We start from the raw sequence: 19020 nt of genomic DNA, 5'->3' as shown, positions 1-19020 counted from the left end.
GTGACGTCTGAGAGAAAGTGTCATGCATCTCTTGGAATGGTCTAAGAAACTGTCATAACAACAACACAAACAAAATGTAGTTCCATCAACAACTTTAGTTATTTGTATGTTGTGAACATTTAGGAAATCGTAACAACATTAGATCAAGGTACATGTTACATGGATCGTGTTTATTTAAAAGAACACGAGAAGAAACAAAAGTCCAACGGCGAAGAGTACCGCGGTCCCCAACATTATTGTTGAGGCTAATGTAATAAAAAATTAATACAATCTTCGCCAATGATTTCAAGCATACTGAATATAAATATATGGTTATACGTAATATATAGAAATATTGATCACGTTATACATCTAGCAGCCAACAAACGCCAAAAACTACCCTACATTGATTGAAAAGGATGATTTCAAAAATCTATAAAATAGACAACAACCTGACATTGATTGAAAATGTTGATTTCAAGTATCTCTATAACAGACAACAACCTAACATTAATTAATAATGTTGGTTTCCAGTATGTCTATAACAGACAACAACCTAACATTAATTGGTATTGTTGTTTTCCAGTAGCAACATATCTTAAAGCGAATTATTAGTGTCGCAATGGGCACAAAGAGAGACGTTCACAGTCAGTAGGTCTGAAATAAAGGTACCTCCCCTCCCTGACAACAAGATTTGGACTGTCAGTACAAGCGTGTTATATTACACGAGTCAATAATAGGGCAGTATCATCGGTCACTATCTTCATAACTAAGGCAATGTCCTTGGCAACAGATGTATGCACGAATGTACTTGAAGGATTTTTATTGTGCAATTTGAAACACTCGACATTCGAATCAGATAAGAACCGGACTCCCTAGGACCTATACCGACAGATCGGCTGGCAACGTAGCAACTTGAAAGCATTATAAGCTCACCTGGTCCGAATAACCAAATTGAGCTGATATTATACCATGGCCTCAGAACACTCAAGGTTTTACTATGCTAAAAGATGTTAATATATATTAATAGAACATCTTTGGCATAGTAAAACCTTCAATGTTCCATCATTTTCTTTGGCAAAGTACTTGGACGGTGGGTTACTTGGGGACGGAGGAGGGGGGAGGGGGACAAATTATGAACTGAAGACTAGAGACCGTAACCAAATGAATTTGGAAAGGTTAGCGTCTTCTTAAGCGACGATATCCACTAATCATTTATTGATGGTCTAATCCGAAGTATAACAATTATAACTGGGTTGTGACAATGGAACTACCAAGCATGTACATGGCAACGCTCACTCGTACAAGAAAATGTAATTACTGATGATAAAACCATTTAAGTTCCCCATGGTCTTTTTGCTGACACCAGCCAACATTCTGAAATCATGCAAGGTCACTATACTTTACCAGCAGCTATTTACCTCGATCTTTATTCACAACTTACGCAACAGGGACATGTTGAGGTGTTTGTCAAAGACCGGGTATAGATATTCGATTATGATTTCCTATAGAGAGTCGATATTTGTGTAAAATCATTCACAACCGCCATTTGCATTACAAGGTCAAAACAAAATACGTGTTTATATGTACATATGGACTCAAATGCCGTCAAAAATGTCCCTATACTGTGATATAGATACTCGTAAGCACATCAGCAGGATTATTTTTCGGGCTCGATTATTTGTGTGTCTTTAAATTATTCCTTGCTAGATTTCCCCACAAAGTAACTATATTGAAGAAACTATAACCATCCGAGTCAAATGTCAAGACAAACTTCGCTTTTTAGATCCAAGCATCATTCTCCTATATAAATGACAATTAACATCATACCAACACAAAAACAATGTACTGTGGATTGAGAGCATAATCTCTAACGAAATTTATTTTTCGATGGGATCAATAGTAACGCGCTGTTGGCCGAATCGGAACTCCAGACACAATACACAACACACCAGGGGAAATCCTGTTCTATAAATAGACATGAGCTTGCACGCGTACACAAAAAAATGTATGCATACGTCTGTATAATTATCATATTATACAAATAAGAAGAAGGCGAGTTCCGTGTTGATGAATTTAATTTACGTAAACATAGGATGAGGTTTTTCTGTACAAACTGGCCACTGTTTAAATTTACGTAAACATGGGATGAGGTTTTCCTGTACAAACTTGCCACTGTTTGATAAAGCCAGTAGTGCATGATATACCCAGTAGATGATATACCCAGTAGATGATATACCCAGTAGATGATATACCCAGTAGATGATATACCCAGTAGATGATATACCCAGTAGATGATATACCCAGTAGATGATATACCCAGTAGATCACTTCATTTTAGATTTAAACTCGAGGCACTGTCACAACTACTTTTAATATCGTTAATATTTGTATGAAGAACTTTTCGGGTCATCTAGTGCACATGTTTTACATCATTTAATCTAAATCATTTTGTATTTAGATCGATTTAGTTTACATCATTTTAACTCAACAAGGATAATACCGACATCGATTTCGGTATTATTTGGAGGAAAAAGAATAAAGACATATTTCATCTCATGAAATGTTTTTGTTTGTTTATTTGTTGATACATTTTCATAAAATTTTCGAGAGTTCCTGACATCATATGCCGGTTGTTTCAAGAGCCTATCAAACCCAAACGATGCAATTATTTTAACCTATGTACCTATGTAAGTATTTCAAAGTGTGACTTAGAAAAAAACAACTAGGGTACGGGCAATTAATATAGTGATCAAAGTGTCTTTTTAGTGGATTTATCAAGAGATACATTTCAGTATGGTATCAATATCTATCTCATGTACCGTTCTGATACCATTCGGGGTCTATATGATAAATATCGATATCATTCGGGGTCTATATAATAAATATCGATACCATAACGAGCTGCATCTGTTGATAAAACAACTAGAAAGACACTTTAATCCCAAACTGAAATACTTCAGGTAGCATGGCATACCGCTCATTACAAACCAGACCATTACTGCCATCATTGAAGACGCCATTTTGTAAATTATAATGTGGAATGTTATGATACAAACACGATAATGATGTATGTTTTACACGTGCACACCTGTCAAATGACATGTAATACATACCTGACATCGACGTCGGTGATTGACAGGGAGTTTTGGGAGTTTGACAATCGCTCCCTACTGACACTTTTAGACATGTTTCGTTCCCTGGCTCAAAACAATCACCGCTTACAAGGTTTATCTTGACCACTCAGTTCCGTTCCTCCACTGTACAGTGGACAAAAACAGTTTTCCCGTCTGCAAAATACATTCATTTACAGCGAGTGAACAAACAGACTGATTTGAATCAATTCTGGACTAGGACGGGGCTTTCAGGGCATTTGGTTGATAAACTAATCAATAATTATCTTTTTTTCCTCAAAATCTAACGCGATGATTATTCATTTGCCTGTATACAATGGTTTAATGTATGTACAGTGTGTATCACTATACTAAACATGTCATTCTGATTCTAGATTACCTGTCAACTCCATCACGAATCGTTGCGTAATTTACATATATTTGATCGATCAAGTTGGTAATATTTACAAACCACGTGGAGTGTTAATGGCAGGTGAATCTATTCCGTATCCTCGTATTTATATTGCAAGTTTCATTAGAACCGCCTTTAATTTGTCGACCATCTCTCTGGCACAATGGCGTTCTGGTGGACTCAAGAGCTCATATAGTGTAATAGTTACTATTTTTAGATCAGTATTGTTGTTCAGTAGGATTACATTCAATGATTTTTTTTTCATTGCTAATTACGCAGGCTTTTTGGCTGTCCCGATTTGAATACATTATACGTTATACAGCCATGATAACTATATCTATATAAGTGTACAATGTATAGGCCGTTCACTTTTAAATATTCCCTGGAGATAAAACGGAACAAGACGACGGTGTTAATACTTCTTATTTTAAAAGCAACCTTACTCTCACCTGAGTAGATGGTTTTTGTTATTGTTTTTCTTGTGTTTTTCATCTATGAAAATTGCTTGATATTAGATTCTTTCGTTGCTGCGTATCGAGAACAAGACCTTTTGATATTTCAGAAATACCATGTTTGCATTATTTCCAATGGAAAATAAACAAATGATTTTTAAAGCTTTTTATTTTACATTTCAAAGTAAAACGGAAAGGAAAGCTCATCTCCTCTCCATTTTAAAACAAAAGAGACCATTTTGGAAATGCGCAATCTAAGATTCAAACATATCTGGGTTCCGAAAAGAAGATTTTTTTAAATTTCAGTATCTTTGACCCATTATTATAGTCAAATCCCTCAGGCCCTGAGGGACAACATACTTTGTAGTTAACCTTTGCCTAGGCCTTGCAAAATTAAATTGAAATTGATAGAAAGCTGACCAAATAAAACTGACTCATACAAAGAGTTTCATTATAGTATCCCTCTGATCTTGAATTGACATGTATTATTGTATTTTGTAGTATGTTGCTGTTTGAAAGGAAGTGACGTGTACTGTCTCTCTCGCCAGAGAGTAATATCATACCCAGGCACCATCCGGGTCTTGGACGCCATGACAACAGCAGGTAAACTTAGCACACGGAACTATTGCCCGACTATAACCAAACCAAATCGTTCTAGAGTGTTTCTCGTGTAATGTTTGTTTATTTGTTTATGTTTTATGTAAAATGTTCATTGCCTTTGAGCACTTATCCTTCGGGTGTTTAATATGTGGAACAAAGGAGAGTTTCGAATCGAAAATTAGTCCGAGGAATTTTGGTTTCTCGTGTAAAACAGAAAGGATCCGTTATTTTGAGAAAGGGGCTTATGTTACCAATAATTTTGGGATTAGTCTTCTATTCGAGTTTTACGACTACATCGTGCAACAGTTATATGCACTGTATGTGCATGTCACTGAGATAATTTGAAACTGAATAGTGACGATGCATTTTAGTCAAACAAATAAATTTCAATGTCATATTTAATAACAAAAATAACATGAAGTTAAACACTGAGACATTGCGTATTGTTGGAGTGTATTAACAGGAGGACCGCCGGCCTTAAGGATGTAACGTGCACCGAGGGTACACAGGAGCGGTGACCCATCCAAGAGCTGACCACGCTCGATATTGCTTAACTTCGGTACACTGACACGACACTCAAATACATTTGTACATGTGTTTGTCTACCAGCATTTGAAGTTTTCGTGTCAGCGTTCTGCTATGATCATCTACTTTTTTGTAGGTCCTTAAGATTTACACCCATTGTTCCTCTAGATTTACACCCATTGTTCCTCTAGATTTACACCCTTTGGTCCCCTAGATTTACACCCTTCGGTTCCCAAGGTTTACATCCGTTGGTCCCCTACATTAAATCCTTTGATACTCTAGATTTACACCCTTTGGTCCTTTAGGTTTACACCCTTTGGCCCTCTATATTTACACTATTTGGTCCCCTAGATTTACACCGTTCGGTTCCCTAGATTTACATCATTTAGTCCCCTAGATTTAATCCTTTGATATTCTAGATTTACACCCTTTGTTCCTCTAGATTTACACCCTCCGTCCCTTAGATTTATATCCTTTAGTCCTCTAGATTTAATCCTTTGATACTCTGTATTTATATCCTCCATCCTCTAGATTTACACCCTCCGGTCCCCTAGATTTACACCCTTCGGTCCCCTATATTTACACCCTTCGGTCCCCTATATTTACACCCTTCGGTCCCCTATATTTACACCCATCGATCCTGCAGATTTACATCCTTTGTTAAGATTTTATCTCGTGCAGACTACTGCAATGTTCATTACAAGAAACCGCACTGGACATAAAGACGTAGAATTACGGCCACCTGCAAAATCTTATTCAGACAATAACCATCAATATTGTAGTTATGAAACAAGGATTTATGATTGATAAAAACTAATCTGCCCTATGAAAATCTGTTTTATCTGTCTTATACAGGACATACAAAATGAAGCTTCTAACTTGGCCACATTAATCTGTTAGGAGAGAGATTCGACTCATTTCGAGTTTGCTCCTTGATAAAACCTCATCAAACATATTTATATGACATATGCAAATAACAATACATTTACATCAGACAGATTCATGTAACGTATACAAATAACATTATATCTACATCAGACAGATTCATGTGACATACAAAAATAACAATACATCTATATCAGACAGATTCATGTGACATACAAAAATAACAATACATCTACATCAGACAGATTCATGTGACATACAAAAATAACAATACATCTACATCAGACAGATTCATGTGACATACAAAAATCACAAAACATTTACATCAGACAGATTCGTCTAAAATATACAAATCACAATATATCTACGTCAGACAGAATCATGTAACGTAAACAAATTACATTATATCTACATCAGACAGATTCATGTGACATAATTTTAAAAAAAAAGGTCGACAGAAGGTGAATTCATCAATAAAAGAGATAGATCGGCACACCGTGACGTCATCACAGTGGTGGGAACGAGAGTACGAATGACAGGTCCAACTGTGCGAGAAAGGAATGATTATCGATAGCATTCTTCCGAGGCGCGTCGTTATGACAGGTTGATAGGATGCCGATTCAATATGGTTGTTATGGAAATCATCGATAAATCAATATCTAGTTTATGGTGTTATTTAACTAGCTGTCTAATGCCTGATTACATTGTTAGACCTAGAAACGGCATCCCCGACATTTAATTTAATATCGTATCTTCCGATATATTCAGCACATAAATCACTAATGGGTATAGATACTGAACGACCCACCGTATATTAGCTGGTCAATCCATACAGTTTTATGTAATAAATGATGTACATGTGTAGTCAATGCTGTATTGAGGTAATTAGGTGGTGTTGAATGATTTCCTTATCATACGTAATGGTGTTGTGAACTCGTCCAACCTCATCACTATACAGGTGTTATAAACACCTGTGGTCAACTCGTCCAACCTCATCACTTTACAGGTGTTAAAAACACCTGTGGTCAACTCGTCCAACCTCATCACGATACAGGTGTTATAAACACCTGTGGTCAACTCGTCCAACCTCATCACTATACAGGTGTTTCTAACACCTGTGGTCAACTCGTCCAACCTCATCACTATACAGGTGTTATAAACACCTGTGGTCAACTCGTCCAACCTCATCACTATACAGGTGTTATAAACACCTGTGGTCAACTCGTCCAACCTCATCACTATACAGGTGTTATAAACACATGTGGTCAACTCGTCCAACCTCATCACTATACAGGTGTTTATAACACATGTACTATACAGGTGTTAATAACACCTGTGGTCAACTCGTCCAACCTCATCACTATACAGGTGTTTATAACACCTGTGGTCAACTCGTCCAACATCATCACTATACATGTGTTAAACACATGTGGTCACTTGTCTGCTTCCGAGTGACAACGCAAGCATGTCAGACAGGAACCGAGAACTGTGTTATAAATGACCAGTTCGGTCTGAGGCGTCACTCTACATATATACCAGAACACAGTGAATGTGTATTTTGTGGGAAACTTTAACGCTTGATGTGGAGATTCCCTAGGAGTTTACAGAACAATGGGTAAACAACAGGACAATCGACTATCATATTCATCATCTAATTAACTTTTATCGGACCCATAGTCTACATGTATGTAAGAGTAGGGTAACAGAATTGTTGTGGTGTAGTCTGCCTTCAATAATCTTAATATGGAATGAAGGATAACCGTAAACAACAGCTCGTGAATCATCTCTACAATGAGTATAATTAGGTTACAGCTTTCTGTTTTGTAAACAAGGTAGGCCTTACCTGCGCACTCTAAAACAATGTTTTGCTACAATTAACACGGTATATGAACTACACTGAACCTTGCAGAATTTGATTTAGTTATTCGTCAATACTACATACCTCCGTGTGACAATCCTATTTTCAACTTTTTCTCGTCAATATAAAATCTCCACCCCTTTTCCTGCATAATTCCTAGGGATGTTTAGGGGATCACGTGTCAAGAGATCCGTCCCTCCTAGCTCACTGGTCATACATCAACTACACACCGTGGCTCTGATCACTAGAGCCGTACCACAGCGGTTTTTATACAGCCAGAAACAACGCGTATCCTGTCGATCTTATACCTAATAAGGTTAAGAAAATATGTTCCTTTATCTGTCAAACTTTTAATTAAAGCTCCATTTCGTTATATCCATGAGTACAACATACAATTATTGTCTCTCCTACCAGATACGTTTTTGAATTTTACGTTCAGATTCCAACTACTAAATGTAAGCGACAACAAAAACTTAGACATGTAACAACTACCTGTCAGGATGTATTGTCTGTAGTGCCTACAAACAGTCTGTTAGATCTGATACAATGCATTACTTAACGAGTAGAACAAACTCACGCTACTACGGTTTGTCACTAAACTCGTTCTTATTACGTGAATGATCAGGAACACATGGAGCTGATAAGAGGGAACTTTAAATTAGTTACACTAGTAAAGTAGTATAGTATTTTTATGTGTAAACTCCCTAGTCGCCCCTATTCCCGATCACAACCATATCTTCACTCCTTGAAAATTCCCCGTCACAGCCGTATACAAACAAATCTTCACTTTCCTACTCCTTGAAAATTCCCCGCCACAGCCAGATACCAATACATCTTCATTTTCCTACTCCTTGAAAATTCCCCGTCACAGCCGTATACAAACAAATCTTCACTTTCCTACTCCTTAAAAATTCCCCATCACAGCCATATACCAATACAACTCCTTAATAATTCCCCATCACAGCCAAAAATTCCCCATCGTGCACGTTATATCGTCCTGTATTTAGTACGATATTTTGTTACGAAATGTTTAGTCATCGAGGAGAATTATACTTATCATAATGAGATTAAGAATGATTTACAATTCAACTCAGTTTACGTACACACAATACACGGCGTACATCTTGGTATTCTCGTAAGCCTATAGATAATTATGTATCGCCTTCCCCATAGATATACCTACGAGCTTTACAAATATTTCAATAAAGGAGCTGCCAAGATTTCTAAAGCTCTCGTATATGAAAGTAGACGGTACACCTTGTTTTGGATAATTGGCTATCTCCAATAAACTTCGACAGTAGTGATTTAAATGCCTATTTATACGTGAGGTGTAGGGCCAATATACAAAAAGATATAAGCAATATGTCTGTCTGTACCCTAGCGATACCGAATAGCTGGCCATTCCTGCAGGCGGAAATCTGTAGCTCCTGAAATTACTGACATTGTTGGATTTTGTGTTATATCGAACATGTAAAATTACATATCCTGGCAAAGTTTTGGATTAAAAATGTTACTTTAACCAATTGTGGTCATCTACTACCGGTATAAACTTTTTATATCATCATCTAATCTGTCGAGCTGTTGGGGAAGTTGTTCTCCTTACACTGGTTCGATACTGTTGTGTTAATTATCTGTATCATGGCGCCTTCGCTCCCTGACGTGTACGACTGTGATCACATTATTCTACCTGCTGGTGCCGTCATACCTAGTTCACTTTATAATAAGCCAGTTATAAATAAAACTTATCGTACTGTTCATGATTAACACTAATTTTGTTTGTATACACGTGTTTGTGTGGGGAACAACGCCAAGAAACCCCGATAACAAATCGACGCGAAGTAATATCCATACCTTCGTGACTGCTAGAACTCATGTATCAAATGTGTATGTCACCGAATTTGATTCAACTGTACTGAATTTGTGCAAATTTTACTTTTTTTTTCATGTAAAACTTAATTAGCTAATTAACACACATTAATGTTATATAGGTCTCCATATTAACAAACCACGCGCCTCACTATGTAGTCTTGGTAATACGATCTCTAGTCACGTGACTTGTACATTTACATGTAAACAACGATATGATACCATGTCAGGCGTGTCCGACCGTTATCGTCAGTCGGGCCTTACAATCCACACACTTTGTAAATAATGATGTCTAACTCGTGTATGAAGGAAAGCTTGTGAGATGGTGATCAGCTGGTCACAGGTAACCACGGACACGACAAGTACGGTGTGTGGCTCGGCCGCCAGATGACGCTGACACCTGAATCGACGTACCTGATTTGCTACTGAATACGGAAGGACACAATGTAGTTATACTCTTACAAGGACAGCCTTCCTTATTAGACATGTATAACCATTTCTTGATTTTATTTTCCCGTACATAACGCAACATTTCGTCCTGCTCCGGCATTTTTGCGACGTTATCCAGTGCATTATGTAAATAATGCTTATAATTAGTATCAAGAGATCTCCTGATTGACGGAGGTTTTATGTTAAGTCAAAGTTTTGTATAACAGCATCATTGTAAGTTGTCAGATGCGCATATGCACGTTATTAATACTGCATATGACTAATAGTACAATAGTAAGTACAGATCGAGTGTTATATGTGTAACCAAACCCCTCCCGAGGTGTAGGGACTGGTTATAAGTACCTAAGGGTGGGTCCCTGTGTTTATCTAAATCCCGGAAATGTGTAACCAAACCACTCGATGACCCCTCCCGAGGTGTAGGGACTGGTTATAAGTACCTAAGGATGGGTCTCTGTGTTTATCTAAATCCCGGAAAATTTTCTACCAAGAAAACAGCTTACGCCGAAATATTTTAAGCTCGTGTCTTGTCGACAAAGAGTCCTTGTTCGTCTGTACTAAATATATTTATCTCAGTATCTCAAGTCCGTATTTTATCATACAGATTTGATTTAAACGTATGTCATTTGTCAAAGCACAAATGGGATAACACACCAGTGTAAAACTTATAATCCGTCTTTTCCCGTATAACATAAATGATGAAATGAACAATTGATGATGTGAACATGTCAAATATAGCTATAAGATAAAATTTACCATATACATATGTCATATTATTAAGTCACTGTACAACAGATACAGTTCGATATCAGAATACAAGAAGGAACACACAACGTAATAACTCTTATGATCAGAATATAATGTAACTCCTTACATTTAACTCGTTATTGAATCACATCTCCTATTGAACTCATGCATCAGATAAAAAGGAAATTAAAAATAATAATCCTAAAAATAGCATGATATGAACTTTTTTTTAGAAAATTATATATTTACAAACTTTTGGACTGTCTAAGAGCTAGCTGTCCATGTCTTTTACAAAATACGACTTTACATGACCACGCTATTTATTGGCCCCAATAACCTCTTGTCTGTGTTGATAAAAATATAAAGCAAAAAAAAAGAAAGACGATAATAATGATCTTGTAAGAGTTAATTCCCCTTAGTACGTTAAGCGTGGTTCTTTTGGAACAGGTACCATGTTTTGAGTCGATAGTGTCCTCTATATTTACTTCGCCTCAGAAATCAAGCGGTCTGAAAATTTCCTGATACGATTCTTCGTTAACTGATAAAACACGATTATTAACCAGGCTATCAGTAAACCTACAATACAGCATAGTCCGAGCAATAAAATCTGAACCAATAATTCAAGGGCTGATTGGGGCAGCGGTCTGACACAAACATGGTTGGATTTAAAGATTATTATTATGTTGACACAGACGGGTTATGTTCATATAGCTGGGTTCAATCTGAAGTTAAATTGGACAAGTGTTTGCTGTAAAGAACAATCGTTAGTGCTAAATCAAATGTTCGGATGTATTTAGTGTTTTTCACATACGATGCCATGTTATACTTAGACAATTAAGTACCGATTGTTGTATTTGTGAGTGTCCTCCATAACATGATCACCGTGCAAACTTCTGGTACCCTCAGTTACACAAACCTCTGATTAGACAACACGGGTTGTACGTAATGTATTCACATGTATAGTAAATAAAGGGCGGTAAAACAGTTTGATAATTAAACAGCGAGTATTCATAAACAAAACACCGAGCCATCAACTATAACAATCACGATGTTAATTAAAAACTAAACAGAAAAAAATAACAGTGTTGCTGTGTTTTGCAGCGACATTAGTTCTAAACAGCCCAAACCTACCTTAATGCTTATCCCCGACGTAGCCCGAGTTTCCTCTGGCCCTGACACCTACGCCAGACATGGTGTCAGCGCCAGAGGAAAGTCGGGCTACACCGACGGTACCTAAAGCATCTTAATAGTGACGTCATGATATCGCAGTACCAGCACGTTATCGCAACTACGTAATAGCAAGTGGCGTTTATGAATGTTTTATTTTAAACTAGACAACATATATCTAAACATATACACCGGTGAATTTTCACTTTGCCGTCATCATTTCGCCGTGCCATTAAAAACAGTGACACGGAAATCGGTAAGACAACAATTAGTGACATTTGTCGTTATTTAACGGTTAATGAAGTCTAAATGGCATTTAAATTAGACGTGGGGTCATCGCGACGGATAACGGGAATACTTAAAGCTGGCACACTATACATGCTGATTTTTTTTAGTGGAATAACCCTACAACAATTAAACTGGACGGGATTTAAACAAGCTGGACGAAATTATGAAATTTATATCCAACAAGAGATATGGGGATTTTGGCGCCAACCATTGAATTATCTTGATCTGTCCTATGTAAGATATTTCCTACTTTTCATTTTTTTATCATTTGATAACAAGGGGAACCTACATAGGAATTCTAACAGAGATCTAGGAACGACTTCCTTTGAACAAGAAAAGGCGATAACAAATACCAGAATGCCAAAAATTTAAGATGACCGTCTGTCAACTATTTTGTTTCATTGATCAGTCTTAAAATGTAATGGACACAACTTAGTCACGAGGGGTACCTACACAAAAAGTGTTACAAAAATATCTTTGCATTTTTTTAAGAAAAGGGAGATTACAAACTTAAACTGTCAACATCCAACATAGCAGTCTTTCGCCCAGTTTAATTTTCCGATCTGACTAAAAATAAAACCTGCACACTCAGGGACCGAGGAGAACCAAAACATCAAGTTTTGGAATTATCTTTTACATACTTCCCGAGAAAACAGCAGTAACAAACGTCAACTGTCAAACTCCAAGATGACTGCCTATCGGCCATTTTGTTTTTTTTATCAATTTTAAAATCGAATGGCACAACTAACCTACACAGCAAGTTTCAGAAATATTCTTCCAGTACATCTTAAGTAATAGCGACAATTCAAATTAATGTCAAAATTCAAAATGGATGCTTGTCGGCAATTTTATTTTCTTAATCAGACATCAGAAATATACTTCCTGTACATCTTAAGAAATAGCGACAATTCAAATTAATGTCAACATTCAAAATGGATGCTTGTCGGCAATTTTATTTTCTTAATCAGACATCAGAAATATACTTCCTGTACATCTTAAGAAATAGCGACAATTCAAATTAATATCAAAATTCAAAATGGATGCTTGTCGGCAATTTTATTTTCTTAATCAGACATCAGAAATATACTTCCTGTACATCTTAAAAAATAGCGACAATTCACATTGAATGTCAAAATTCAAGATGGATGCTTTTCTTGACCAGACATGAGAATTATCCGTCCAGATTATTAAAGCAGCTGTGTGATAAAGGTTAATTAGTGTTGGTGTTAACTAACTAACCTTCATTTTGTTTTCAGAGGTGCTAATGTAAGTGTGGATTTTGTACAGTCTTTCTAATAACTATAATAAGGACGTAATTTAGAAAATTGTTTTGGGGGGAAAAGATAAATGGCGACACATTAAAAACTGACACAAATCGCTAACATCCACGTGTAACCATCATCACCAATAACTTACGTAATTCCTCAAACTCGTCATAGCTAGTGTGTTCACCTATTAAGTAAAGTATTAATGAAATGAAAAACATGCTAAGTTCGTTTACATTACGAAATGTACTTACTGTGTGCTGAACTTACCTTTAGCACTGTTGTCGGACAATCCCAAGTCACCTTCAACAATATACAGCGGGTGTTTCCTCGTACATCTATATCGGATAAATCCGTTTATGATGACCCCATCGGTCACGTGGTTTAATGGCAGGTGTATCTAGGCAACCGAAGTGGGTATCGGGGTGAAGGTCGACCCTTTATCGTATCTATTGCAATGGAAAATAGTACATTAATCACGAAATGTCCGCGAAGTTAAACGGGTCATGATATTAAAGGTCGACACAATAAAAACATCCAAGAGTTATCATTGGTGTGCCAACTACCGACATTAACAGAGCTACGGGGACAATATGACGTCCACAGTGTCCGTGACACCATCATATCTTTTACAGACATATTGATTTGTTTGATTTGTGCGTATCCTTAATATGGACAGGACATATGTTGTCTTATCTTACAATTCCAATAAGATGCCATTAATGTGATATTCTAGCCATGTTTACTATATACCTGGCTAGTCCTGATTTAAGCTGTTGGCATTGTGGCTATGGCGCCCAGATTAGATAGAGTCGGAGTGGTAAAACTAGCGGTCATATGCGAATACGTTGTATATGGTCAGCCGAACTGAGAACTTTGTACAAAGATATTGATGTTTTATATTACAGTGACCTTTAAATTAAAGAGAAATTTTAAATTTCGTTTTAATCTAAACGAGTGGCGAGTTATATATTGTCTACTAACTTACTACACGTATATTAGTTTACCATTATGTAGTAACAACTTGTTTTGTTTAAAACAAGTTCCACCACCGTTTCGATTTTCGTGTAATATTTATCTCGTAACGGGGATCCTATGGCAGATGATGAGTGAGTAAAACACGCCCCACTGAATATGATTCATCACCACCAAACAAAAGATCAACTTTATCAGAGATCCTCGTTGTCCTAACATCCAATTGTTCTGATCTACTGTTGTCCTAACCTCCCGTTATCCTGACTTCCCGAATACACTTTTTAATTTTGTAGTAGATGATGAATTGAAATCACTTGTAAAATTAATTAAAGAAATAAGTATACGACTCAACAATATTTAAGATAATCTCTTGCTTAACAAATGTATCGATGTATTATATCATATGTCCTGTACAAATTTTGTATGTATATAATTCTCTACACTTTATATGTTTATGAGAATAAAATATTGTCATTGTCATTGTCATTGGTGGCCTGACCTCTCGTTGTTCTGACCTTTCATTGCCCTGACCTCCCGTTTTCCCGACTTCCTGTTGTCCTGACCTCTCGTTGCCTTTGTCTCCCGTTGTTCTGACATTTCGTTGTCCTGACTTCCTGTCTTCTAAACCTCCCCTTGTCACTAACCCCCTTTTCTGACTTCCCGTTGTCTCGACTCCCCGTTGTCCCGACTCCCCGTTATCCTAACTCCCCATTGTCTCGACTCCCCGTTGTCCCGACTCCCCGTTATCCTAACTCCCCATTGTCTCGACTCCCCATTGTCCCGGCTCCCCGTTATCCTAACTCCCCATTGTGCCGACTCCTCGTTGTGCCGACTCCCCGTTGTCCCGACTCCCCGTTATCCTAACTCCCCATTGTCTCGACTCCCCATTGTCCCGGCTCCCCGTTATCCTAGCTCCCCGTTGTCTCAACTCCCCGTTGTCCCGACACCTCGTTGTCCCGACTCCTCGTTGTCTCAACTCCCCGTTGTCCCGACACCTCGTTGTCCCGACTCCTCGTTGTCCCAACTCTCCGTTGTCCCGACACCTCGTTGTCCTAACTCCCCGTTGTCTCAACTCCCCGTTGTCCCGACACCTCGTTGTCCCGACTCCCCGTTGTCCCGGCTCCCCGTTGTCCCGACACCTCGTTGTCCCGACTCCCCGTTGTCCTAACTCCCCGTTGTCCCGACTCCCCGTTGTCCCGACACCTCGTTGTCCCGACTCCCCGTTGTCTCGACTCCCATTGTCTCGACTCCCCGTTGTCCCGACTCCCCGTTATTTCGACTCCCCGTTGTCCCGGCTTCCGTTATCTCGACTCCCCGTTGTACTAACCTCCCGCTTTCCCCACCTCTCGTTGACATATAACTGTATTATAATATAAATTTATATAAAACATCGGTGTATGACATTTGAAGCTGTCTGTGTCGCGACATAATGGTTTTCAGATTTCCGTTCGGAAGTCATTTTTCCTGTAACGGCATCGAATGGGGCATGCTCACATTCATGATGTTGACCAATCGGGCGTTGATCTTCTATTCTTATACAACCAGACTAATTAATTAATGGAGAATTCCATACAGGTATGAGATGATATGATCAAGTACATGTTTACGTGTACAATTTAGTTGTTTTCGGAACAGAAATACGCATATATCCTTCATACACAACACGTCAAACCCTGTCTTACCGGTAACGGTGATATTCATTTGACCGATGACCTTAACAGCAGTAATGTCACGAGGGGTTCCGGTATCTCCCGACACACAAACACCTGTTGGATCAGGTACACACCTAACATCTCATACATTTAACTGTACATCTGAGTAAGACGAGACAATTCTATTCGAGGTATCTAAGTCGTTTTAGACAGATAACAGTGGGATGCCTGATTGTTTAGATAAATCAGAACGGTTACGATATCTGAGTTATTGTAAGCCATTAAACGGTGTGCAAGGATGATTTGATCGCCCAAGTGTCATCATCATGAAACCCAACCAAGTCAAATTATATACGGGAAACTGGCTAACCATCCCTAACTTATTGAGAGAATCAAAGAAGACAGTAAAATAGGTAAAAAATATGGAAAATTCTGGATGCGGAGTTGCTAAAGCCCAATTATTCAATAGTTTCAATTTCATAATTTTCGATATTAGATGTCAAACAACGTCAATCACATGTATATATTCTGAACGCGTGACACGTAAAAAGTACCAATTTCGTCGACTTCAATGTATATAAGTCGCGAAGAAAGTAGAATTAGAGCACTTATGACTAATCTTCTAGCTTTAGTTTTTGTCCCAAGCCATGTCTCTATGACACAGTGCATAGCAATATGCTTTTTTCTCGTTCCCACTCTGCAGGGTTGAAACATGATTTAACCAAAGTATGCAGTGCACTACCCAGAGGGCGATATGGGTCAACCAACCAAGTCAAGCTGTGTAAGGACAACCGACCAAAGCATGATATGTACCCGAATGACAACCCACGACAACCAGGGACAACTGACCAAACTTGCAGTGTGCTACCAAGGGGACGACCTGGGACAACTGACCAAACTTGCTGTGTACTACTCACAGGACGACCCGGGACAACTGACCAAACTTACAGAGTGCTACTCAGAGGACGACCAGTGACAACTGACCAAACGTGCAGTGTACTACCAAGAGGACGGCCTGGGACAACTGACCAAACTTGCAGTGTACTACTCAGAGGACGACCTGGGACAACTGACCAAACTTGCAGTGTACTACTCAGAGGACGACCTGGGACAACTGACCAAACTTGCAGTGTACTACTCAGAGGACGACCTGGGACAACTGACCAAACGTGCAGTGTACTACCAAGGGGACGACCTGGGACAACTGACCAAAACATGCCGTGTTGTACAGATAGAACGATCTAGTACAACCGACCGAAAGTCTGACGTGAAGTTCAGAGGACGACCTGGGACAACCATGGATCGTTTTACAGTGCATGGGTGACTGGCGACAATGGTATCTAGATCACTCAACGAAGTTTGTTTTCTAGATGTTATCAGTATCAGACTACTAGGGTACAGAACCATCACAGTGCATTAAAACAAAGTATGTAACTAAAACGTCCCCTACAGTATGCTCATGGTATCACGTTTGGATTTGTTCGTCAGAGCTCGTGATGACACCGGATGTGGCGGGACACACAGGTGTGATATAATGCCAGGAAGGGGCGATAGAAATATTTCAACCCCATTTAAAACAAGTTTCGTCTTTAGTTTAGAGTGATAACTCCTACATGTCTTTTGTGTTGCCTTTTTTGTCGTTTCTTAAGTTCTGAACTATATCCTTCCTTTTGAACGACGCCTCCTCAGTTCTTACTAATGCATTTTTGTTTAAGATCTCATTACCTTCCGTTTTGATAAATATGGAATACATTTACGACTGAGCGGTTTGATATGAAAGATGAATTTAATTTCCCACTCACTTATTAATTTTATTCCAGAAAGAAGCTTCCCCGCTCTCCTTAACCCATGCTGTTATTTTGATTTGATATTCAAGAGTTAATTGTTTCCAATGTTACGATTTGCATCAGAGATATCGACTACAGGCGAAAACAACTCCATTGAAACAAGGTGGCGAAAAACTCATTCAAAACAAGGTTTCGAAACAAACAGGTAGATGAAAGCCATAGAAAAATGCAATGGTTACCATCATGAAGCCATAGGAAACATCTTTGTTTGGTATGAAGTGAGACGTGTAAAATGCTCGTTATATCCCTGTATGTGCTGCTTTAACTACTACGTCCACACATCCAGAACATGTCGTTGCCTAGATTCGATAACAGGCTCGTGGATTTAGACATGTTGATTTTAGACAAAATAGATATTGGAGGTGTCTAGGTACTGTGGAAAGATCCCTCACATATGTAAAGCTGTCCAGGATAAATATTTTATATGCAAGCGCCTGCGATTCGGTCTGGTTTACAGTGCGGTTGGTTGCAGTCAACGAAACAGAAGACGCTTATCATTCCACAACGCCTGGTCGTATCATCAGTTCACTTGTTAACATGGATCTCCTTGTATATCCTGTATATTTTATTCACATTTGCCCATGTTTTGTCGATTTTATAACTACGATTTCTTCTACATTTCAGTATGCTGTTATTTCTTTTACTTTATCATCTCCATATTGACGCTTGAAAGATAAAAAGCTTAAGCGATGATGCTTTGAAACTTGTATCTCGAGTGATAACGCAGTAGGGATTTGTAGCTTTAATATTGTGATTGTTCTGTCGGGATTTGTTGAATCTTCCGTAATTCTCTCTGTGTTTGTTGCTGGTGTCGTATTATAGTTTGCCCGTGTGTCTCATTGCTGTAGACATGGTGTGTTCTTATGCTAATATAATGTTATAGTTTTCTGTAAGTGTTGTAGTAATAATGTAAGTATATGTTAGTTCCGTAGTAATTTTGTC

The 19020-nt window shown here is 38.2% G+C and overlaps 1 protein-coding gene across 3 annotated transcripts in view; it reads right to left on the bottom strand.

The window, feature by feature from the left end:
* Positions 1–13986, bottom strand: part of LOC117345093 (neprilysin-1-like) — a 28540-nt gene extending 14554 nt beyond the window's left edge. Inside the window, exons 1-2 of one of the 3 annotated variants that reach the window (XM_033908042.1) lie at positions 13875–13986; positions 3096–3269 (exon numbers count right to left, since the gene is read on the bottom strand). In XM_033908042.1, coding sequence (XP_033763933.1) covers positions 3096–3169 — 74 coding nt within the window. In that variant the 5' untranslated portion in view covers positions 3170–3269; positions 13875–13986. Of the gene's footprint in view, positions 1–3095; positions 3270–7908; positions 8072–13874 lie in introns of those variants that run through there. The other 2 variants (XM_033908041.1, XM_033908043.1) reach the window with 2 other exon arrangements.
* Positions 13987–19020: the final 5034 nt, after the last annotated feature.

The sequence above is a fragment of the Pecten maximus genome, chromosome 16, assembly GCF_902652985.1.
Source record: "Pecten maximus chromosome 16, xPecMax1.1, whole genome shotgun sequence".
Lineage (NCBI taxonomy): Eukaryota > Metazoa > Mollusca > Bivalvia > Pectinida > Pectinidae > Pecten > Pecten maximus.
The sequence above is the reverse complement of the archived record's forward strand: the minus strand, read 5'-3'. Positions and strand labels throughout refer to the sequence as shown.